Source organism: Lytechinus variegatus, chromosome 1, assembly GCF_018143015.1.
Source record: "Lytechinus variegatus isolate NC3 chromosome 1, Lvar_3.0, whole genome shotgun sequence".
Classification (NCBI taxonomy): Eukaryota; Metazoa; Echinodermata; class Echinoidea; order Temnopleuroida; family Toxopneustidae; genus Lytechinus; species Lytechinus variegatus.
This window is the reverse complement of record NC_054740.1, coordinates 18,960,707-18,986,078: the sequence shown is the minus strand read 5'-3', so window position 1 is coordinate 18,986,078 and position 25,372 is coordinate 18,960,707. Positions and strand designations below refer to the sequence as shown.

The following is a 25,372-nucleotide window of genomic DNA, read 5'->3' as shown; positions in this document are numbered from 1 at the left end:
CAATATAAAGTTACACATCTAAGATCTCATATAAGGGTGGTTGACCTACCCGTTATCATCACCATCATCATTTTCATTCTCATCATTGCCATCATCATCCTCATCATTGTCATCATCATGGTCATCACCATCATTGTCATCATCATTATCATCATCGTCATCATCATCATTGTCATCATGGTCATCACCATCATTGTCATCATCATTATCATCATCGTCATCATCATTGTCATAATCATTATCATCATCGTCATCATCATCGCTTTAGTCGTCATCATCATTATAATCATCGTCATCATCATCACCAGTATTTTCGTTATCATTTTCACTATCATAATCATCATCACTTCTAATATTATCATTTACTACTTCTACTACTACTATTATTATCATTACCATTATCATCATCATCATCATCTAAAGAATAAACACTGAATAGTATCTTCAATAGAAAAGGGGTAGACATAATTTTAGAATCATGTACAAATTATATTTCCAGCATGTCTTGCATCATCTAAATCATTATTCATACTGTACATACATGTATTGCTTTTGAAACAACAAAAAGATAATACTAATGGACCTGAGATATGACACAAATATTTACTGAATTAAATGCTACTGATGGATGCAACTAATACAACTATATTAAACAAGGTAGAAAGACAATGATATGAAATCATACAAAAGATGAATTAGACCACCAAGGACCTGCCATGTATACTTAATACTCAAGGGTCATTTTTTATAAAGCTTTTCTTAATAGCTAAACATAATATCAGGGGTCGCATACCTGTTTTAAAATCACAATCTGATGGTATATGTTTTGTACACAGTTATAAAAAAAAAAACATGACCACGAGGGGCCATTGAATATGAATGACTTGAAATAAATATGAAGAAACAAAATGGGACGTGAATTATCTAAATCATATAGGAGAAAAAAAAGTAGGCTATCCCATATCTAGTACTGCCCTGATCATATGCTACCCCTATGAGCTGCTTTCAATTTATGTGTGAAAAGAAGACTCATTCAACATGTGCCTGTACGAATGGGAATTTATTTACTATTTGTATATTGATATATTATTGGCTGGATTTTGATTCTGTTCATATTGTTGATTAAGAAACTTTACATCATTAAAGTTTTTACTTGCCTAGCTGCTGATTAAATATGTACAAATTCTAGGTCATACTGAAAGATTTTGTATACTGCCACCAGGACCTATTTCCATCCATACATTATGGATCTGTATACAACACAATGAAAATGCATTTTGGTGTTGCACAGCTCAGGAGAGGATTACGGAATGACTGGGGACAATACAGTGAAAAAATAAGAATTTTCTTCTTAGTAAAAAGCACCCCCCCCCCCCCCGCAAAAAAAAAAGTCTGAAGGGGAAGGAGCCATTTGCACCGTGCGTCTGTCCCGGGCGTACGTCATGCAACACATACCAATTTCTTTTCCCCTCCCCAACACATACATAATTACAAGAATAACTGCTTAAATTCACTTGCAAAATTGACCAGCCTCAATAAACATATTTTCCTCACTAATGTTGCTTAAGAGGGAAATAAGAAAAAATAACCACTAAGAAATGGCAAAGTTTGGTGAAAAAAGGACCCAGCACATTCTTGTAACAATGGCCCGTATTCTGAAGTCGGGTTCAACTTAAACTTGGGTTTAAAGTTGTGGTTTAAGTATGGATAGTCGATTGTTACATAAATCACTAGCAGTAGGGATATCATATTTTAGCTCATTTGGCTCTCAAATCATTCACAATTGTCTAGGAAATATAAATGGATGATTGTCTTCACCATCGATGAATTAAGAAAGAGCACAGTAAACATAAGAAACATACAAATTAATAAAAATTTTGCCACTTTTGGCTTCTCAGAATTTGCATGAAATTTGCCAAAGTTTGAGATCTAAATTGGGATCTCTCATATTAACTTGAGGAGCTGTTACCTGATGATGAAGGATCCAGATTGTTCTTACCATTCCTTTCCTGAATCCTTCTTTCTGCAGCCTTCAACAACTTTGTGCATTCTACAATCTCTTCAGTCAATGTATAATCCAGATCATTCAATGTATCATCACTAGTATTATCCAGCTTTCTTTTTACAGGAGATTTCCCTTTGACATCAAGAGCATTTCTTTGACCAGGGTTAATGGGGTTATCGGTAGCAGAACTAACAGATTCAGACACAGTGTGATCAATCTTCAGTGGCTCTCTAGAAGAGTACTGTGTTTGGGTGTCGAACTTCAGGTGTCTTCTTGGACTCTTCTTTAAAGAGGTCAACATGGAGTAAGTGCCTCTTTCTGCATCCATTGCAGCATTGTCCTGACTGTCAACTTTACTTACGGACTTGGTATCTGAATTCAGCTTTAGGAAACTGAAAGCACTGCTAGGAGTAGTAGAAGATACACAACTTGTGCTTGGTCTATCATCAGATAGTGAGTCCCTTCCTGATCCTTTTACAATGCCACTCCTAGAGGACTCCTGGAACTTTGCATGAAGCATTAGATCAGGGGAAGATGAGGTGTCCCTACTTAAACAACTTGTGGAAGGTGTACCACTACTGGAGGGAGAATACTGCAGAGTCACTCCCTTATTGGAGTAAAATCTCTTAGCTGCTGGTTCATCACCTTCAATCTTAAAAGGACTTTCTGCCAAGCAGTCATCTCTTGCACTAGGACACTCTGGAAACTTAGTGATATCTTCACCAACCTTGTCAGAATCCCTGGACTGTCCGACATTTAAACTATCCAGCTCAAGTTCAAGAGAGAGATTAGCCCTGGCTTCTGAAGCACCATGAGCTTGTTTATATCTCTCTAACTTGCACTCTAGTTCTTCCACATAGACATCAGTACGTTCCAAGGCTCGTTTCAACTGCTTCACCTCCTGCTCACTCTTGTCTAGCTTGGCCTGTTGAGCTGCCTGGGCATACTTCTCATACCTGAAACATCATGAAACACAGATAGAAGCTGAATTAGTATTATCCTTCATTACTGACTGCTATACAAGGAAAAGAAATAATTATACCTTTATATTTGAACTAAAATTTGTAGAGTTCAATGAATATGAAGAAGTGAAGAACTGTGCACTTAAGTGGCATCATAGGAACATATAAAAGTATCTTGAGAAATACTGTAAGCTTTTTTCTTTAAATATCATATAACTGATTTTCTGATGAAATTGAAATGTAATTTTCCAACACTAGATAAAAGTGCATGAGGACTTATGTAATGTTAATAGATTCATATCAGATTATCTCGAAGGATAAACTTGCATACTGAAGAAAGCATGTTTACAAGTGGAAACGCTGCATTTCAAGGTCTCTATACAGAGACAATTATAGGATTAAAAACTAACTGGAGCTTGTTGGCTCAATCAATACCTTCTCTATTCACATACATAGAAAGATACTACCCCTCCTTTGAAAGTAAAGGCCTGGTCACACCGCCCAAGCATTGTTGGAGCGGTCATGGAGCGGTAGGGAGAGAGGGTCGAATTTCGCTCACAAAATTGGGGAAAAAAATTGAAAGCAAAATAAAACAATCGAAATCGAAAATGGTGAACGGTAGTGAGTGATGATTTTTTTTCTCTCCACTCCACGACCGCTCCAACAACGCTCCGGTGGTGTGACCAGGCCTTAAAATAAAAAGAATGAACAAGCTCCTTTGGCTAAAGATGACATGAAGTTGATCAATATATGAATCTTAAAACAGCTTTATACCATAAATGATATTTATAATTATAAATTTCATGAGAGCGGAAACCACAGGCAAATTTAGGTTAGATACATGTAGTTCACTTCAGTGAAAGGGGGATGTTATTCCATACAAGAGTACTTGCTTGTACATTGATATCTATTCAGAATCCGGGATCATATGATTATCCCATCATATATGATCCAAGCTACCCAGATGATCTCCTAAACCGCCTCATTGTCAGCAAGACAATAGCGACATCACTAACAAGGAAACCTTATGGGTAAAGCATGTCTGGGGCAGAGCTACCGACAAAGAAGAATTATTGATTGGTGCCATTGTGGTCCAAACTTTCTTTTGTGGTGACCATTCATTGGTTAGAATGGCTGCTGATAGCCTAGAGTGTAAACAATCATGAAATATTAAGCAGGGTGCTTGACTTGGACCCACAAATATCATGCATAATTGAGAGCTAGGGGGAGTGTCCCAGCACCCCAAAGCTGAGGACAAGGGAATTGTCTGTAACCTGACAGTCTGACTAACTCAATAAGAATCAAGTCAACTCATCATCTAGGACTTGCATCTATGTAAAAAAAAAAACAGCAGCAAAAAGTCATTTGCTTGAGAACCATCTTGTAAAGTCAAGTTTCAATTTTAATAAAGAAATTGTGAGGTTCAATTTCCTGCATGCTACTATAAAACGTGTCCCTCATACTTACAGGACACCTTTCAGAAATATTAAGAACCTGATGGTATAATATATGTATCAGATTTAATAGATGACAGATTCTTCAGTGATTTCTACTACTACTATTACTACTAGTACTTACTACTCTACTACTACTACTACTACTACTACTACTAGTACTACTACTACTACTTCTACTACTACTACTACTACTACTACTACTACTACTACTACTACTACTACTACTACTATTATTACTACTTCTACTACTACTACTACTACTACTACTACTACTACTACTACTACTACTACTACTACTACTACTACTACTACTACTACTACTACTACTACTACTACCACTACTAATACTAGTAAACCGGAAAAAAAAATGTTTTGGGGGTCACTCATGTGTACAGCAATATACATGTATCTGACTGCCCCCTCCCCCCCCCCCCCCGGGCTACTATATTGGGATCTGTTTTTTTATCAAATTAATCTATCTGTATGAGTAAATATAAGAATTTTGAGAAAAGCAATTGTGATGATGCTGCATCATCAGCAAAATGATTCTTTGAATTTAAAACAAATGGTAAACATCCAATAAAACTAGCCATGCATCATAGCAATTTGGCAAATCGGCAAATTATGAAACTGGTTTCATGATGTTTCATTCCAATAGAGCATGTCATAAAAAAATATATATATAGAAAGAAAGAAATTTGTCTGGATTGTTCTCATTTAGAAAATTGATGCAAATATTGAGTTGGCTGATTTGACCTTGAGATAGGTAAAGTACATGTATAATAACTCAAGCATAGAGGACGGCACTATTTTGAAGTAGTGATAGAAAGAGATAAAAGTAAAAATACATTTGCTAATTACTAACTGTATCCTAATTTCAAATAGGCAGATGGACCCATTTTAAGAAATAATTAGGTAAAGATGTTGTCATTGTTGTTTTTATTTCTGTAAGATTAAACAAAAATATATATAATATTACAAGAATAGTGTACAGCGAATAAAACAAGGTCAAAATTACAGCTGGTAGCCCATATTCAGCTGTAACTCTAATTAATGCTGCTGGTCTTCCATGAGGCCGGTACAATATAAGAAAATTAATGTAACAAATCAACATGCTGACAAATTGAACTTCTGCATTAGATATTTGTTTCATGATTGGCTTTCCATACAAAATTACAAACTAGAGTAGAGTTTAAATTACACCAAAGTTCACAATACGGACCCTTGTTGTTACGGACAACAGATCCCTTGGTCTCCCCTTCACCTACAGTGGGTGAGACAAAAAGGAAACTACTATTTTACATAAAATAAAACTGATAATCAGCCATCATAAAAGTACTTACAGAACTTTAGCTCTCTACCCATCAATGAGTGTAACTGATGCATAATTTATTTCTAGTCATATCGTACATGTAATTCCTATTAAAAAAATGAAAAATTGTAAAAATGAATATTTCATGTCAGAGTTGTTTACTTGTAACGTTTACTTTTCCATGCATAATTGAAATCAGGAGATTAATTTAAAATGCATTCAAGACCGCTAATAATTGAGATCGTTGAAAAATAGGAGCTTTTAACATCAATTCTTAAAAGGCAATTTGTCTTGCTCACAAACTTTGCTCAAAGAATTTGTCATTTTAAACATGTTGCACTACCGTACAAAACATCAATTTCATACATGTAAGGGGATTTGATACTTTAGGGGTAACTTACACACAACCATAAAGTACAAACTTCTCTTATTGAAATGATTTAAATCAGTTAATTCTGATTTCTAATGACAATGAGTGATGTAACAATGCATATTTATACACCCATACAACATTTACATCTAGGAATAGTTGAATATTAGAGTATAATATTGGTTGTTAATAAAACTCAAATTTTATCCAAGAAAGAAATCCGACGCCATCCATAAAGTTTGGCTAAGTAGGCACAAAGGCCGAAGCTTTCAAGGAATTTGATCCAGCCAGTACCCATCTAACCACATAGGTGGAGAATAACAGTAGGTGGTTTCAAACCGCCTCGATCACAAGAATCCCCGTTAAATTACGAGAACTTTTTTAGGCTAAAAAATACCCATTAATTATTCCTGCATTCACACCGCCCTTAAACATACCCTTTCGGGATAAGTTCCCAAAGTTACGAGCATGTGCAGTATGGTCTGATAAGCAGGCAAGGCGCGAGATTCAAAGTCACTAGCCCAGCAGCCAAACACACCGCCGCGCCCACCCAACGACACGCTGGGCTAAAAATTCCCGTAAATTGCTTTCACATTGCCAAAATACCTGCAACCTTGGAAAAATCCCTGCAAAAGGTCTCGTAATTTCGCCAAGTACCTACTATTTAGAGGGTATTTTCTCTCGGGGAAATTATGCGTAGTTTGCTTTCACATTACCAAAATACCTGGTATTTTCTGATCGGGGTAAATTTCCCGATCAGAGAATACCTGGAACTGACGAACTTCGAGGCGGTCTGAAACCACCTAAAGGTACATGCACATGCACATGTACATCATATCCAAGAAAAGTGAATAGACTACCATGTACATTCAACAAGTGATCTTTTGAAATGATAAATAATAATCTTATCCATTATTTATATTTTACTGGCTTTTCTGTTTCCTTTCATTTCTTTTTTTTAGGGAGATTTGGGATATTAGAGCTTCATGAAATCCAACATTTTTTCCTTTTATCTTGTTTTTCCTTATTCCTAAAATTTCCTCAAATGAATTTCAAAGTTTTACTGTTTTTCTTCTTCTCCTTATTTCTCTTAGGGTGACTCCTTTGGAATACTAGAACTTACACTGTATGTTTACTCAATTTACAGGTACAACGTACAACAGGCAATAATTTTTTATTGTTTGAGAAATTTGTATGTTACAATATTTCTCAGGAATGCTTAACTTTCCATAAGAGTGCACAATTTATACATCGAATAAATAAAAACAAAACAATTTTATAAATTAGATACATTAAATCTTGCCCACTGAAAAGCTTTGACTCATTATGCCACTAAACAAAAAATACCAACAGGTCTTCCGTATTACCTTGAAAAACACCAGCAAATTACACTTTTTTCCACAAGTATCTGGTTATATAGTAGACAAATATATTGCACAAAATTTTATCATCCCTGATTTTTTTAACACAGAGAAAATGAAAAATAAACATCAAATTTTCTTCCCTAACTACTATAGGCCTAAAGTTATTATAGACAAGATATCAGCTTTTCATCCTCTCAGAACAATCAAAGAGGGGAATTAAACATACAAAAAAATCTCCATATACAGTACTTCATGCTTTTCAATTTAATGAGAATAAAAAATTAAAATATGCAAGGATTTTATTCATATGAATGAAATATAGAATCAGTAGCAAAATTCCCTCAATATCTCTTAACACAAGAACTAAAGTTTGATTATAGATATACAAGTACACTGTAGTTAAAAGCAAGAGTTTGTATTTGTAACAGATATGGATAGTAAATCAGCCTAAAACATAAGAATATTAAAAACAGACTATTTCCTGAATCATAAAATCAAGTATACCCCTGCACTACCAACTTAAGTAAAAGTAGACAAGCTAAGAATAAGTTAATTAAATTCAGTTGGCAAGACAAGTAAGTCCCCATTATATATGTCTGATCTGGTTATGTCTCACATAGAATTCTCCGCTCTTCTAGCCAGAATGTATTATGTACCAATGATCATGATGATTAAAACATGTTCGTTTTGGGATCATACCTTTCAGTCAGCAGCACCTGTACTATGGAATTAATTACCTAGTCAACTTAAAGGGGAATGAAACCTTTGGAACAAGTAGGCTTGTGTCGAAACAGAAAAATCAAACAGTAAGAACAAAGAAAGTTTGAGAAAAGTCAGACAAATAATGAGAAAGTTACATGTATGAGCATTTGAATATTACAATCACTAATGCTATGAAGATCCTCCAATTGGCAATGTAACAAAATTGTGTGATGTAACTTGTGAACAACTCTCCCCATTACTTTAGTATATATTTCACTTAAATTTCCTCTTTTATCACATCTATCTGTTGATCGTGTGTTCTTTCTATAGGAGGGCATACAGATTTTTAAAGAATACATCATGGATAAAGATTTTGTATCACGATATGGAAAGCAAAAAGAGACATTTTGAGGGCATTTTATAATCCATCAAAGGGAAAGTTGTTCACATGTGACATCACACATCCTTGTAGCATTGCCAATGGGAGGATCTCCATAGCATTAGTGATTGCAATATTCAAATGCTCATAGCTTTCTCATTATTTGTCTGATTTTTCTCAAACTTTCTTTGTTCTTATTCTTTGATTTTTCTGTTTCGACGAAAGCCTACTTGCTCCTAAGGTTTCATTCCCCTTTAAGGTCATCCCTTGAGTTTCATCTTCCTCAAATGCGAGTTCTCTTGTTAAATCATGTTGTCCATGAAAGGTGTATTATAATGTTAGTTTGTCCATTTTCCATGTTATATTTATGTTTTTATGCCATGTTATGGTATATGACTAAGTTACTTGTATGTAAAACACATAGAAATCCTGTTGAATGATATACTCTAAGTAGCCCTTGTTATTATTTTCAATGAGATAGGAAAATAAATACAAGTGAGAATCAGAGAATCCACTGCTTAGAATTCATAAAAAGATCATGTATATAGGTAGGTGTTTTTCTGAATATAACAAGGCATCAACTAAAGAGGGCAGCATTCAAGAAATCAATTAATCATTCCAAACGCTGAAGTGAGAGAACAATCTTCATTCTTCTTTCATACATTTACCTGCTGACTAGGTAGGAAGCACATATTTGTACAAATTTGTATTTTTTATGCTCTCAAGTAATTAAAAAAATATCTAAATGTGAATGAGGAAATATTCTTTTAAAAAAATCCTTGTGTGTAAATAACTGAATAAATGCATGTAATATATAAGATTCAATCTTCAGAAACAGCATGTTGTTTGAATCCCACATTATCATGGTAATCATGGCGGGAAAGAATGAAAAATAAAGAGGCAGCAGCCAAGCAAAAAATGGAAGAGAAAGGAGCTTGAGGACACAATTAATAGCAGTTTGGAAACTATAAATCTATTACAAAACACCCGCAGCTGAAAAAAAATGCACAAAATTAATAATGGAAATCAGTCAGATGAGACAAATCACATATATTTTCATGTTTTCCTTTTAAATCTGTACATAATAGACTAATCTGAAGGCCAATCTCCAAATGTTTAGCCCTTTCATAGTGTCAGTAATTCTGCAGATTACATGCATACCCTGGCCATAGAGAACACAAGAACCTTGGTGATATCTTTATATGGAACATAACAGCATCACCAGTAGAGGCTACATGTATTGGCAATCGCCAGATCAGATTTGAGTCTACACAAAGCTAAATGTATCACATTCATCAGTTATGACTTACTTTCTAGGTGATTTACATGTGAGTGATTGTTTCAGTCTTCCAATCTCTAATAGGTAACCTGAATTGGTGTCTCTCAACTGATTGCTATCCTGAAATCAAGAATATCATTTAATATATCATTTGATTTTTACATTTTATATCATCAATATCATTATTACGAACATTAACTACATGTACATAACAGACATTAAAGAATACAGCCAAAGTAAAGTTTTATACATGTATCAGTTATACAATACAAAAAAATAAATGACATGATGGAAAGAAATTAGCATCCCAACATGTTCAACTATATTGGCTTATAAATGCAGTCAAGCTGGTAACAATAAAAAGGAAGTGGATATAAATAAAATAAATCATTAGTTAGTAATATATAACACATAGGAAAGCATGGAATAGCTCAAGATATTTTGTATCAATTTTGAATAAAAAATCAGCTCAGCAATAAGTAATATATTTGAGAGAATGAAAGGATATGTAATCACAAATGAATGTTGGAAGTCATTTTCTTGTAAGTATGAATAGGAAATGAGTCTTAAGTGTTTCCAATGAACACTCTCACATATTACTGTCTATTTCTTAACCTTTCCTCTTTAGTTATTTAGAGGATCTATGGTATGCCCCAATAACACCAGTTTGAGTCAATGAGCATATCAAGAAGAGACAGGTTCCCTTATTATTAATGCAGAGCCCAATGCGGTAGTGGTTTGACACATTTCCGCTGCATTATCACGCGGTATGTCACCTTTCTCTCACACCCTAACAAACCCACGTATCTCCCCCCTAAACCCAAACCTCAAAACAATGTCATTGACTTCTTACACATCACAGAGAATAGATACAAATCATTCTGACAGGTTTGTCTTTCACTGGGTGCCTCTGGTCTCCTGTGAAAGAATCCCTCCTCCAAATATATTTCAAGAGTCTTCAAGAGTTAGTCTTCTTGAGGGGTTTGGTTTTGATGGGGGAGGCACATGTAGTTGTTGATTGCTTCTAAGCCTTTCCCTGAATCTATTTCCAAAATTCACTTCATCTTATTTCCACGTTTGCTTGCTTGTTTTTATTCAATCTAGACTATACTTCCATTTGCTATGAAAATCGTCCAATAGTTAATTTCATACTGGACATATCTGGATTTATGCTCCTAAAAAGTTGCGTCTAAGCTTTGATTTTATTTCCCAATTGCAAAACTAAGGAAAACTGAATTTTATACATGTTCATAATTCAAAGCATCTTATTTTCAATAAAGACCAGAAAACATTCAAATGATACATATATGACTGCTTCCAAGATATTATAATTTTATAATTCAGGACTCCACTCCAGTTAACCTTGTTGTAGCTTTTTATTAATAAACAATTATAGGATATGAAAATGTGATGCCATCTTGTAAAAGCATTGGATAAATGTCACAGAGAACCCAGTTTTACCAAAACAAAAAAAAAATTCTTTGAGATTAGCTGTTGAAAGAATAAACATTATGATAAAAGAACAGCGATGCACAAATGAGATTAAATAAAGAGAAAGAGAGGGGAGGAAGAAAGAGAGAAGGAGAGTGGGGTGAAGAGAGAGAGAGATGGATGATACTTACTTGTCTCATTCTTTCCATCTCAGCCTTTAGCTTCTGATAAACATGGCTAATCTTCTTGTATTTCTGTGTCAGCAAAAGAAAATTACTTGCTGAGATGTTATTTTGACTGGGATGTTCTGAGCTCCCCTCTATCCTAGTGGTATCAACCTGGTGCTTCTTTAAGTCAGTACAACCACCTGATGAAGTTAGTTTTGAAGTGGACGGGTCTACTGATGTTGAGGGGTGTTGATACTCATTGGATTTGCATTTTTCAAGTTCAGAATTTCTAGCTCTGAGCCTATTCACTTCACTTTCGAGAGTTTCAATTTCAGCCTGCACGGGTGAAAAAAATAAAAATGGAAACTTCAATTATTATTTGATGATGGGAGACATAAAAATGTATTTTAAAAGATCACACTCATCAAAATTCATAATCAATTAAAGTTAAAATCTGAGCTTTTTGAGGAAATCTGTTATTATTAATAGAACCATATACGTGATGACTGAATACAAGTACACTACTGGTATGGGAGAAAAATGGCCAAATTCAATAAAATATGATCTATACCAAATTGCATAAAGAATAATCTTTAATAAGATTGTAGATGAACCAAAGTACAAACGTCAAAGGCTCAATTGAATATTACAGATGACAGACATGTATCATAAATTATATGAAATTCAATTCAATTCAAGGTTTATTAAAAACATGAGTCGCAGCCAAATGGCTGAATTGTTCATGTATACAAAGTAAAAACAATTAAAAGACTCATTACATGTACATATTTCAAACATTAAAAAACAGTAACCTTTGTAAAAACTGACATGAGAAATATGTGTATAGGCAAGAATACTTAGGTAATGAAAATTTAAATACATGTATATAAGATAATGAGGAAAGGGTAAATTAAAAATAATCAAAACAAAATATGTAAACTGTAAAAGATCAACAATAAAAATATATGGATATTAAAATAAAAGAGTTGATTTCCTCATTTATTAAAAAACTTGATATTGCAAGTAGGCTGGTATTGCTTTCAAATGAGCAATGGGTTTATTGATTGGGCATGTCTTCATTCAGGAGATCTACATGTATGAAATGCAAACAGTTTAATAACAAGTACATGTAAAAAGAGTTCAAAATAAAATTTTGTTGCAATTATCAACATCAAATTTAAACTAGGAAATCATTTAATGATATTCACCTTCTATTCCAATGCATACAACATTGCAGTACAAATATAATCGATAAATTCAATTGCAATATTGTCAATCATTTTTATCCTTTAATAAATCCTTACAGATTTGGCTATTACAACTAATGGAATATACAGTACCAAAGAAATTGTGCATCTTAGCAATGTTTCAATGTACATTCATAAAATCATTTATTACCATAATTTAAATAAAACTATTTGAAACCAATTATGTCCTATACTCCTAGAAAAAAAACAAAGCTCATATATTGGCACTTTTATTTGCATTGTTTGTGAAGTCATGTGTAACCTTACAAACAGTATGCATGGCTTTATGAACAGCTGAAACACTCCTGGCATCCTCCCCATACTGTTCAGTTTCTTCTGCTTCTCCTTCACAAGAACAAATATTAAATTTCTAAATCATTCCTGACCAAATGGCAGACACAATGTAAACATTCTATTCCAGGCTTCAATCACAAGTACCAGTTGTATAAAACTTCTTAAACCACATCCCATACATCTAATCTTCTCCAAAGTATTTCTAGCAATTCATAATAAGATCCAAAAGAGCAATATCTACCTGTTAGAATGCAGGTACCCAATCCTAGAATCAATCGCAATCAGTTCCAATCCAGTCATTCCAAAATACATCTTGGATTAGATACACCTGTTCCAAAGTACATCCAAGGATGCAACACATGTAGAATATACACCAATGAATCAGAAGCCTTCAAATCATATCTGGGATAAAAATAAGTCCAAGTGATATATCCAAAGTTACAAAAGAAGATTTACCTCATATTCCCTGTGTAGGATCTCAAATCTCATCTTCCGGAGCTCTGGGGTAGACCTTCTCTTTTCCGAACCTTCGCTGCAACTGGGGCCACCTGAGTAAAAATATAGCAATATCAACCTCATCCATAGACAAGATATCCCTCTTTTCGAGAGAAAGTAAACAAAGTAGGAATCAAGTATTTATTGACTGGCACCATCGAGTGAGAATAGCAAGACAGAGAGAGGGGGAGAGAGGCAAAGAGAAAGAGAGAAGGAGAAAGAGACTGCAAAGAGAATGAATATACAATTAGACTGGAAATTGGTGCATCAATTATGGAGTCTAGTAGAGCTTGTGTATTAATGTTGTGCTGGTATATTAATGAAGCATTCTAAGTTTAATGAGAACTGACAGAGGTATGAAAGGAGGGTCTAGGAGTCACACTACTAGACTGATTGGTGTAAAAGATTCATAGCTGGTAAACACACATGATGGCGTATGCATGGGACTGGAGTGAAAGCAAGATGATTGCGGAGTGCAAAATATTCTCTCTCTCTCTACAATTTTGATGCAATCAATTTAAAAGCAACAAGTTTACAAGAGAAATTTAAAGAATACATGTAGTATTGATTATGACTGAACAGAAAGCTGGAAAACTGCTCTGCAGATTATCAATACTGGTACTTTAAAGCAGCAACTTTTCAAAGTTTAGAACTTAATTGAATTACAATCAAGAAAACAAGAGGTGCTTGGATGTAACAGAATAAAGACTGATACATACAACTATTTCCTCTTTTTATATTCTGAGTTTCGTGAGTGAAATTTAAAAATAGTAAGCTTGCCCTACAGTACTTCTTTGAAAGCTAGATTGTGTAACTCTTTGTATAATGTATTACATATCGGGGAAAAAAATCATTGAGGAATGGAGAAGATTTTATCATAGAGTTATCGATACAGTAGTATTAAGGCATTTACAAACCTTTGTAAGAATAAAAGAATTTGCCTTTTCTCTAGGGAAGTGTTATTACCCTCCATTTTTATGTGTTCCTTTATTACATTGCATTGTAGACAATGTGATAAATACAAAAATAGAAATAAGTTGTGTTTATTACTTTCCCCATAATCTAGATATTGGAATGGATAAACTTCTAAAATGTGAAGGCAGTCGTTCCAATTTTATGTCTTTTCATAGCGAAGTAACAGAAAGAAAAATGAAAAAACAAATCCTTTCTTTCGAAGGTGTGACTGAAGTGCCGCATATTTATTACTTCTTTCAGTACATGCTTATATTACCAGCTACCCATATCTATTAAGGTTTATATGGCAAATACACCTAGATTTCATTTGTTTGTAATTTACTTGGTATCTTTTATGCATAATTTTAAGTGGGCCATGATTTTTTTATAAGGTTAATTCTTTCCCTTACGTGCCACCTAATGGCTATTAAAGACCCAATCCGAGAAGAAAAGCACTAAAGCAGAAAGTGAAATATGAATCACAGGCTTACATGTATATAAGCTTGAAATACAGGTGAGCAATACAATTTTATTTCACTGCTTGCCTAGTTGCATATTTTGATTCAGAAAAAAAATTATAAACAAGCTCTGAAAAAGGTTCTATTGTGTTTCTCACCTACCTTAACTGTCTGATTTCCAACATTTGCAAGTGGTATTATTTAAATGTGATTTTATGTAATTCTATGAGTCATTTGTTTTCCCTGTCACCTGTGGCAGAGAGGCGAAAAGGAAATTAAATCGTTATGACCTGCGAGTCCCCTCCCAATAAAGTGAATAGGGAAGTGCAGGTGGACCACTACACTGGAGCCCCCCCTACTTTTATACGAATTGTGCAGTGGGTTCTTCATGGGGTCTCAATTTAACATCCTATCCGATGGACAGAGTGTTTTCCACTATAATATAGCCTGCATTTTCCAGACTGAGCCACCTTTGCATTCAAAGTTGCTTCAGTCGGTAAAGCATCTGCCTGTCAAATCAAAAGTCATGGGTTTGAGACTGAGTCTACCCTGGGTGGATGACTGGAGCATGGGTAGTCTATAAATGTCTCTCCCCTGTTCCATAGATGCAGGCTTGGTTACAGTGGAAAATACTCTGTCCCTTGGATAGGATGTTAAATGGAGGCCCTGTGTTAAAGGCATGGTCACACCACCCAAGAGTTGTTGGAGCGTTCGTGGAGCGGTAGGGAGAGGGGGTCGAATTTCGCTCACAAAATTGGGGAAAAAATCAAAAACAAAAATCGAAAACAAAATAAAAACAATCGAAATCGAAAATGGTGAACAGGAGCGAGCGGGGATGATTTTTTTTCTCTCCACTCCACGACCGCTCCAACAATGCTCAGGCTGTGTGACCATGCCTTAAGAACCCACTGCGCTATCCGTATAAGAGTAGGAGGAAACCCCATTGTTAAATGGTCCACCTGCATTCCCCAATAGGGTTAAATCGAGAGGAGAGACTTGCAGGTCATTGTGATTCAGTTCGCTTTACACCTCCAAAGCACAGGTGAGGCCCCCCCAAAAAAAAACCCCACTAATAATAACCAATAATAATAAAAATAATTAATAGTACTATACAGATAACATAAATCATTACATGTAAGTTATCCAGATTACAAATCCAAGTTGCATGTAACTTGCATTAGAATTTCTGAAGCAAAATACTTAGCTTTTTCTAAAACTTAGATTTATTAACCAAACAGTACATTTAGGCTGACTTGTGTCTTTTGTGCTGGCTAGTCACATACATGTTTTGCCAACTGCTAACATGGGTAATAAAAGACAGCAAATATTTTGTATGACAATGTTTGGAATTAAGGCTACAGTGCATTCACCAACAGAAACATTGATAGCACTTTTACAATAAATCCACCAAATAAGGCATGTGTTATATGATTGTGAGCCAGCTCATTGGCAGTAACACTTGCATTAATGTGTATCACAGTGGAAAGATGGCCAATGAGCTCTTTCTACTGAGTGGTGATGATTTTTATTATTTTTGCTGCTGCATAGTTTTTTCTCACTCAGGAAATTCTGACATTGCAAAAAAAACATTTCTATTTCATTGTTTTAATCATAGAATATTTGTTTTAGACATCTTTCAGGGGTGACAGGACACTTGCTCCGATGACATTTGCTCTGGTCTTAGTATCTCAGGGGGCATACAGTCAGAGTAAGGATTGTAATAGAGTTTTTGTTTCAGAATGATGTAAAGAAAAGGATTAGGGTTTATTCAGTTCTGGTAGTTCATGTAGATTTTCCAATGGAGCAATTGTCATGGAACCTTTTCAGGATTATGAAAAAGTGAAAAATTGTGAAAAAGTATCCAAAGCTTTCTCTTTTATTTGCATGGAAAGAACTGTACAATGCATATTATTCTTTATTTTAATTTATACATAATACAACTATGTCAGTGGCAGCAGTAGAATGATTTTGAAAGCGGTCTGAGCCATGAAAATGGGGGGGAGGGGCATTGAACATGCAAAAAAAACTTATATGTACATAGCATAACATGTATTAATAATAATAATAATAATATATTATTATAACATGTATTTAATGGGAAAGAAAGTCCTACAGCACCCCCCCCCCCCCCGGCCCCCGTTCCACGCTCCCATCATAGTTGTACATGTGCAGTGTTTAAAATAGTTATAAACTCATAAATCAATTTTGTACCTTTGAAGATTAATGCTGTGAACAGAGTATATTTGAACAACAATTTTATGTACAACTGCATGATATAAATAAAATTTCAATTTCATATGTACATGTATCATATTACTGTATTTTGGTGAGAAAATTAAGAAACTAGTACAAAATACAAAATCATTTACACAAAAGAATGACAATGTTATCAGATTTTAACTCAAGTACATGTACACATGATGTGTCTTTGACACATTGATAATGGACATCTATGTAAGATGTGAACATGGTATGCTTATACCATACATTATACACAGTACATTTCACTGGAGGTTTACTTAGTATGATAATTTATATTCATAGCACATGTATCTGAAACTCTGAAAGCCATTTGATTTTTACTTCATGTTTAGGGTCTTAGTGTTTCAGTGCCCCCCCCCCCAAAAAAAAAGAATAATAAAAGTAATGATAATGATAAAAAACAAATAAATAAATTACATGCAAATAAATCAAATAATGAATTCGTCAATCTACAATCAATTGATTAAAATATAATTACAAAAAAATAATAGAACATTAAAAACAGTAAAACTTTTAACATCTCACATGAAGGATGCAATCTGCATCACATTTCTTCATACAATGTACATGTATAGATCTAGGTCATTTCCTTATCATGACAAAATATTAAAAACCAGGTAAAGTTTAAGACTAAGCCAAAATGTTACTTTACATGTAGCTCCATTTTATTTCAGCACGATGTTGACAAAAATATTTACCTGGATGATAATCCAACTACTCAGGTAGCAGTGTCCTCTTTTAGAATATAAATGATTTGCTTACATTACTATCATCTTCATTGTAATACATAAATCTTCCATAAAAGCAAGCTCTGCAGGATCTATTATTTTACTTTGACTCATCAAACAATGGGAAAAAATGCACATAAGGTAAATCTCGATTCTTTATCATGAAAAGATCAAGTCCACACAGAAAAATGTTGATTTCAATGAATAGAGAAAAATCAAACTAGCATAACGCTGAAAATTTAATCAAAATCAGATGTAAAATAAGAAAGAAAGTTATGCCATTTTAAAGCTTCGCTTATTTTTCATGAGACAGTGCTATGCACAACTCATTGACAAGCAAATGAGACAGTCGATGATGTCCCTCACTATTTCTATTTTCATAATTATACAATATTTTTTTACAGATTTGATAATAAGGACAAACTTGATTGAACCATATGGTATTAAACAGTGCCAATTCCACATGTTCAGGGAGGAATCAATTGTATTTCACTTGACACTGAGGAGCAAATTAGAATATTTCATATTTATAATAAAATACAATAGAAATAGTGAGTGGATGATGTCATCAGTCTCCTCATTTGAATTAGGCAAAACTTTAAAAATGTCACAACTTTCTTATTTTACATCCAAATTTGATGAAATTTTCAGTGTTATACTTGTTGGATTTTTCTCTTTTTATTCAAATCAACTTTTTGTTGGGGTGGCCTTTTCCTTTAAAATTTACCAACTTTTATCAACTTATTTCTTCAATGGATAATTATCTCTCTTATATAGAAAATGACAAAAATCTGATTTTACTCTTAAACAAGCTCTCTACTGAAATCTGGATAGACAGAAATGTTAGGCAAACAGGTGTACACGATTGGGTCACTACTGTATCCATAATCACCTACAGTACACGTACATGTACTACAATGATTTTCCTATTTTTAATGGATATAAATATCAGGCAATATTCCAGGAGGGGGGGGGGGTAAGAGGGCTTTGGAGCTTAACCTTTTTCCTCTTCTCAATTTTTTTCTCCAACAGTACCCCTCCCCTTAGTGTAAATCTGGTCCTAGAATTACATATTCTTTATTTCTCAAAGATGATATAAGACAAGTGTGATCTTACCAAGGATTTGTTTGCATGGGCTCTCTGTTGTAATGGGGATACGACATGTCGGGCAATGAGACCTGTGCTGAAGCCATACCTCCATACAAGAGTTACAAAATACATGTTGGTTGCTACAGACCACCGGCTCTTTAACCTAGAGGTAAAACACATGTAGAGAAGTAGTAGTACATCATGTCTTTATTAAAGATAAAGAATAACAACAAGTGGAATGCCTCTGGCCGTCTCACCTGCATCACGCGGTTCAATATAGCAGCAGTGCTGACTTTGAATACTACTCTAACTCGCACAAGATGTTCAGTGATACATGGTTACTCTTATGTCCACTTTTTATGAACTAGACCAATAAACTTACAGAGATATGATGGTTATTCAACAAAAAACCCCAACATGGCCAAAGTTCATTGACCTTACATGACCTTTGACCTTGATCATGTGACCTGAAACTTGAACAGGATGTTCAGTGATACTTGATTACTCTTATGTACAAGTTTCATGAACCAGATCCATAAACTTTCAAAGTTATGATGGTAATTCAACAGATACACCCGATTCGGCCAAAGTTCATTGACCTTTGACCATGGTCATGTGACCTGAAACGCGCACAGGATGTTCAGTGATACTTGATTACTCTAATGTCCAAGTTTAATGAACTAGACCAATAAACTTTCAAAGTTATGATGGTAATTCAACAGATACCCCCGATTCGGCCAAAGTTCATTGACCCTAAATGACCTTTGACCTTAATCATGAGACCTGAAACTTGCACAAAATTTTCAGTGATGCTTGATTACTATTATGTCCAAGTTTCATGAATCAGATCCATAAACTTTCAAAGTTATGATGGGAATTCAACAGATATCCCCAATTCGGCCAAAGTTCATTGACCCTAAATGACCTTTGACCTTGGTCATGTGACGTGAAACTCATGCAGGATGTTCAGTGATACTTGATTACTCTAATGTCCAAGTTTAATGAACTAGACCAATAAACTTTCAAAGTTATGATGGTAATTCAACAGATACCCCCGATTCGGCCAAAGTTCATTGACCCTAAATGACCTTTGACCTTAATCATGAGACCTGAAACTTGCACAAAATTTTCAGTGATACTTGATTACTCTTATGTACAAGTTTCATGAATCAGATCCATAAACTTTCAAAGTTATGATGGTAATTCAACAGATACACCCAATTCGGCCAAAGTTCATTGACCTTTGACCATGGTCATGTGACCTGAAACGCGCACAGGATGTTCAGTGATACTTGATTACTCTAATGTCCAAGTTTAATGAACTAGACCAATAAACTTTCAAAGTTATGATGGTAATTCAACAGATACCCCCGATTCGGCCAAAGTTCATTGACCCTAAATGACCTTTGACCTTAATCATGAGACCTGAAACTTGCACAAAATTTTCAGTGATGCTTGATTACTATTATGTCCAAGTTTCATGAATCAGATCCATAAACTTTCAAAGTTATGATGGGAATTCAACAGATATCCCCAATTCGGCCAAAGTTCATTGACCCTAAATGACCTTTGACCTTGGTCATGTGACGTGAAACTCATGCAGGATGTTCAGTGATACTTGATTACTCTAATGTCCAAGTTTAATGAACTAGACCAATAAACTTTCAAAGTTATGATGGTAATTCAACAGATACCCCCGATTCGGCCAAAGTTCATTGACCCTAAATGACCTTTGACCTTAATCATGAGACCTGAAACTTGCACAAAATTTTCAGTGATGCTTGATTACTATTATGTCCAAGTTTCATGAATCAGATCCATAAACTTTCAAAGTTATGATGGGAATTCAACAGATATCCCCAATTCGGCCAAAGTTCATTGACCCTAAATGACCTTTGACCTTGGTCATGTGACGTGAAACTCATGCAGGATGTTCAGCGATACTTGATTAACCTTATGTCCAAGTTTCATGAACTAGGTCCATATATTTTCTAAGTTATGATGACATTTCAAAAACTTAACCTCAGGTTAAGATTTCGATGTTGATTCCTCCAACATGGTCTAAGTTCATTGACCCTAAATGACCTTTGACCTTGGTCATGTGACATGAAACTCTAATAGGATGTTCAGTAATACTTGATTAACCTTATGGCCAAGTTTTATTAACTAGGTCCATATACTTTCTAAGTTATGACGTCATTTCAAAAACTTAACCTCAGGTTAAGATTTGATGTTGACGCCGCCGCCGCCGTCGGAAAAGCGGCGCCTATAGTCTCACTTTGCTTCGCAGGTGAGACAAAAACCACGGCCGGCAACCTATCAGGTTGGCTGGCAGGTTAAATTACATACAATGTAGTTACATGATACATAAATCAGAGTACATTATACATTACAATCATAATACATTATTATATTACTGTTTGATACAGTAATATAAAGATTATAACATTAAATATCTAAAATACATTTACAAATAAATTCAAACAACGATGGACGCATTGATACACAGTAAGATAGAGATAGTGAGAAATAGAGAAAAATAGAGGGAAAAGAAGTAAACGAGGGGAAGAGTGAGAGAAAGAAACGAAAAAGCATTAGATAGGGTCGAGGAAGAGAGAGAAAAGGGGGAGAAGGGGAGGGAGGGGGGAGAAATAGAAGAAAAGGCGGTAAAGGCAAAGAGAAGAGAGATTGGAATAATATCATTTACTGATCACTACAGTATACAACATTGTCATGAAATGGCAAAAATATGTGGATGCAAATCCAAACGGTCGTAACAATAGAAATTCAAATATGTGGCACTGGGGAGGTACATGTAGCATAAAGATAAAGCGGGAGGGGGGAGAGAGAGAGAGAGAGTGAGTTTGGGTAGAAGTAAGGGGGGCGTAGAGAAGTCATTCATCTCAATTTACATAATAGAATTGAAGATGATAAGCATAATAGAATTAAAGCAAATCTTGTAAATAGCTGATCAAAAATGAATTATGACGAAAAAAATATGAAAAGAAAAGAATTGTATGAAAAATAAAGAAAATAAGACAGGAAATAGTATGAGAATAATGGTATAAGATGAATTAGATTTGTTATCTTGGAAATAATATGAGGAAAAAAAATATGAATGGCATAACACAACAAGCTTTCCACTTTTTTAGTGCAGACTTCAAATGTATCCTCTTATAAAATTATTCAATTCTCAAAAGATCCGAAGTTAAGGGCAGAAAGTATATTTTTTTTATGAAATAAAAGTATTTCCATCTATCTTGGAAGCAAACCCATTTAAGTATTCTCAGATGCGGTTCTCATACTAGCCACCAGTATTTATTTAGATGTTGTTTACTTATCATATCCTCTATAGTATTTTTAAAAAGATGCACCCAGCATTACAATATTCAAATGACTGCATAATACAATATACATGTACATGTATTATACTGTTTCATTCCTTCCAGAGGTAACTTCTTGAACGTCCGACCAATGCAATCCTTGACCCTATTCTTTTTATCACCTGTTTTGTAAATGTTTTTCCCAGTTTAAAGTTGGACCTAACGAAACTCCAAAGTATTTATAGGTGTAGACCCGCAGAATTTGCTGAATGTTCAAGTTGGATGGAAGCACTTGTTCACTGCTACCACCCTGCCTGTGGGGAATCTAGAGGTAGGACTATGGTATGCCAATGTTGTACAGAGCACACACTTTAAAAAATCATTAAAATATCACTTTTGTGACCAAAATTACTAATTTCCATACAGTTGCAATTTATTTTTCATTAGTAATTGGGAATAATTTTTTCATTCACCAGAGCGCTCAAAAACTTGAATTTTGGGCATATATTTGTGTACGCCCTCTATTGGTGGAAAGTAATATGGCAAGAATATTTTCATTTTTTGATCTCTAATTTTAATTAAGAAAAAAAATTATTTAAAGAATCAAATTTAAATAAGAGCCAAGTTGTATGAATAATAGATGTAATGGAAACTGTCAGTGTAAAAAAAATCAAGCATTTGCCCCAAAGAAAAAGAAAAAATAAGCCAAACATTGCCACTCTTATTTTGCCACACATGGAGATATAACTGAGAACAAGGTTATATTATAACCTTGTTCATTGAATGAGTGGATGGAAGTAGATTTTTCAAATATAGCCAATTTGATTTGTGAATCAAATAACATTCTTTCCTTCTTTCTACATGTATGTCCATTTATATTCTTAATTCTTTCCTTCTTTATGTCCTTCATGCTTTTTTTTATTTCTTTCTTTCTTTTTCTAACTTGTTTTAGTTGTTTATATTTCTTTAATCCTTTCATTTCTTTACTTTTCATTGCTTAATTCTCTCTCCTTTTCATTCTATCTTTCTTTCTTGCCTTGCTCTCTTCTTTTCTTTATTTCTTTCATTCCTTCCTTCCTTTCTCTTTCATAATTCATCTTTCTTTGATTCTCTAGCTCTTTCCTTCAATTATTTCCTCACCTCCTCCTCCCTTCCCTAGTCTTAACCATGTCCACCGCGCCAGGCTGGCCTGGTCCACGATCTTGAGCGCGAGCCCCCGAATCCCGTAGCCGCGCGCAGTCCGCACAAACAACTACATGTAGAAGTACAGTAGAACTCCATTAGCACATTACAGAAACTAACTTACACGATAACAAAGCCTTGGGACTGAACATTGAGCTACACACCAATTTACGATGCCAACTTCAGTGCAAACCGGTATATTTAAAAGTAAAAACATCTAGAATAAAACATTCGATTTGTTTTTAACTACAATAATCAACAATTTTCATCAAAATACCTTTCCTAAGCAGATTTGACAAGCAATTGGTAGCGTAAATGATACAGACGGTTTCTTCATGGAGGCTGCCATCTTGTTTGATAACCAGAAAACTTAAGATAATATTATTGCGCATTTTGAATGTATTTTTCTAAGGCTTTTGAAAAGACCATGGAGGGTCATCTTATGATTTTAAATGGTTGTATGAAGTTAATTGTCTCTGAATTTGGAACAGAAATTAGAGTGTATTACGCGAGGAGGTTGAACTATATTTTCTTCATATTGTGTTATTGGGCGAGCATGTAAACACTCGTAGGCCTACACATTTTGTGCAACGTGGACTCGTGAGTGGCCAGTGTGTGCAGAGAAAGGACCAAAAATGGGGTTGCTTGAGAAATTAAAAGAAAACTGGTTTTTGATAGGGATCATAGTTGTCATACTTGCTGCAAGAGCAGAGCCGTCAATTGGACAGAAAGGCGGTAAGCATACTAGAAAAAAGAAGATATTAAAATTTCATGAACATGCTAAAAATTCTAGGCCTACACTAAAAAGAATCAAATTCTATCTTTTGTTTTCATGTTTTTTCAGTTATTAATAAGCACTGTTACAATTGTTATTGTTTTTTTCTTTGTAGGCCTAAGTAGAAAAGGGTCAAATAGATTTATGTACTACTATGCCCAGCTGTTGTTAGATATCTACAAAAAAATGAATGGTTAGCCCTAGACAGGAATAACCGTCGTTTCTGGGGATTGATTCAACAATTTCTGACATTTTACTGTAATCCCCATTCACCGACAGTAAAGTGTCCGTGTGGGCTCCCATTTGTTATAACACCAGCACCTTTGTCCGACCAGAGTCCAAAGTTTGAGGTTCTAAAACACATCGAGGTTACAATCTAAGGATATAAAAAATACAAATTCAAAATAGTTAATTATTCTATTTTAACATTCTTTAAACGATATAGATGAAAATGCATGAAAATTATACTTTACCGATGTTTAGTTGGGTACGACACAGGAAAACAGGTCAAAATGGCAGCCAAACTATGAAATATTTACAAACGAACGGAGAGAGGGCGTCAACAATGTACGAATGTGATATCGATATTGCATTCCACCAGCACACCTACAAGGCAATAATACGATACGATACACTCACGAAGACAAACGATAATAGTTAAATCGCGATATATCAAGACATTAACGATAATGACGTCATTCAAGATGGCAACTTGCAAGATAAACCGTCAGGTCAGGAGAAAATGGCATAAATCCGGTCGGAGGTATGCAATTACTTAAATTATTTGTATTTCCCTGAATTTATATCATTAAATTTCGCTCAAAAAACAGTTTTAAATCGCGATCTATAAAACGCTAGTTCACTATACGTTGTCTGTAGCCACGGACCCCCAACCACTTCAGTCCACTTGTTCACTGCTACCACCCTGCCTGTGGTGAATCTACAGGTAGGACTATGGTATGCCAATGTTGTACAGAGCACACACTTAAAAAAATCATTAAAATATCACTTTTGTGACCAAAATTACTAATTTTCATACAGTTGCAATTTATTTTTCATTAGTAACTTGGGAATAATATTTGTATTCACCAGAGCGCTCAAAAACTTGAATTTTGGGCATATTTTTGTGTACGCCCT

General features: G+C 34.6%; 2 protein-coding genes across 4 annotated transcripts in view; one reads left to right on the top strand and one right to left on the bottom strand.

Moving 5' to 3' along the window:
* Positions 1–468: 468 nt before the first annotated feature.
* Positions 469–24,042, bottom strand: LOC121407296 (ORC ubiquitin ligase 1-like). Its single transcript, XM_041598327.1, has 7 exons — positions 24,039–24,042; positions 23,738–23,829; positions 18,983–19,118; positions 13,426–13,517; positions 11,453–11,764; positions 9,862–9,950; positions 469–2,961 (listed from the first exon to the last, which is right to left on the bottom strand). The coding sequence occupies exons 1-7, from the start codon at positions 24,040–24,042 to the stop codon at positions 1,950–1,952; spliced, it is 1,737 nt and encodes a 578-aa protein (XP_041454261.1). The 3' UTR covers positions 469–1,949.
* Positions 23,897–25,372, top strand: part of LOC121408273 (sodium/bile acid cotransporter 7-B-like) — a 42,245-nt gene continuing 40,769 nt past the window's right edge. For 2 of the 3 annotated variants that reach the window (XM_041599699.1, XM_041599690.1), the window contains exon 1: positions 23,897–24,195. In XM_041599699.1, the coding sequence (XP_041455633.1) occupies positions 24,096–24,195 (100 nt within the window). In that variant the 5' untranslated portion in view covers positions 23,897–24,095. The remainder of the gene's footprint in view (positions 24,196–25,372) is intronic. The other variant, XM_041599682.1, reaches the window with a different exon arrangement.

Excerpts from the sequence above, each read along its gene's own strand:
- LOC121407296 (XM_041598327.1), bottom strand. Across the intron at positions 19,119-23,737 it reads GTCAAATCTGCTTAGGAAAG|GTTAAAGAGCCGGTGGTCTG; the intron begins GTATTTTGATGA and ends TTTTACCTCTAG. Across the intron at positions 13,518-18,982 it reads CCCATGCAAACAAATCCTTG|GTGGCCCCAGTTGCAGCGAA; the intron begins GTAAGATCACAC and ends ATTTTTACTCAG.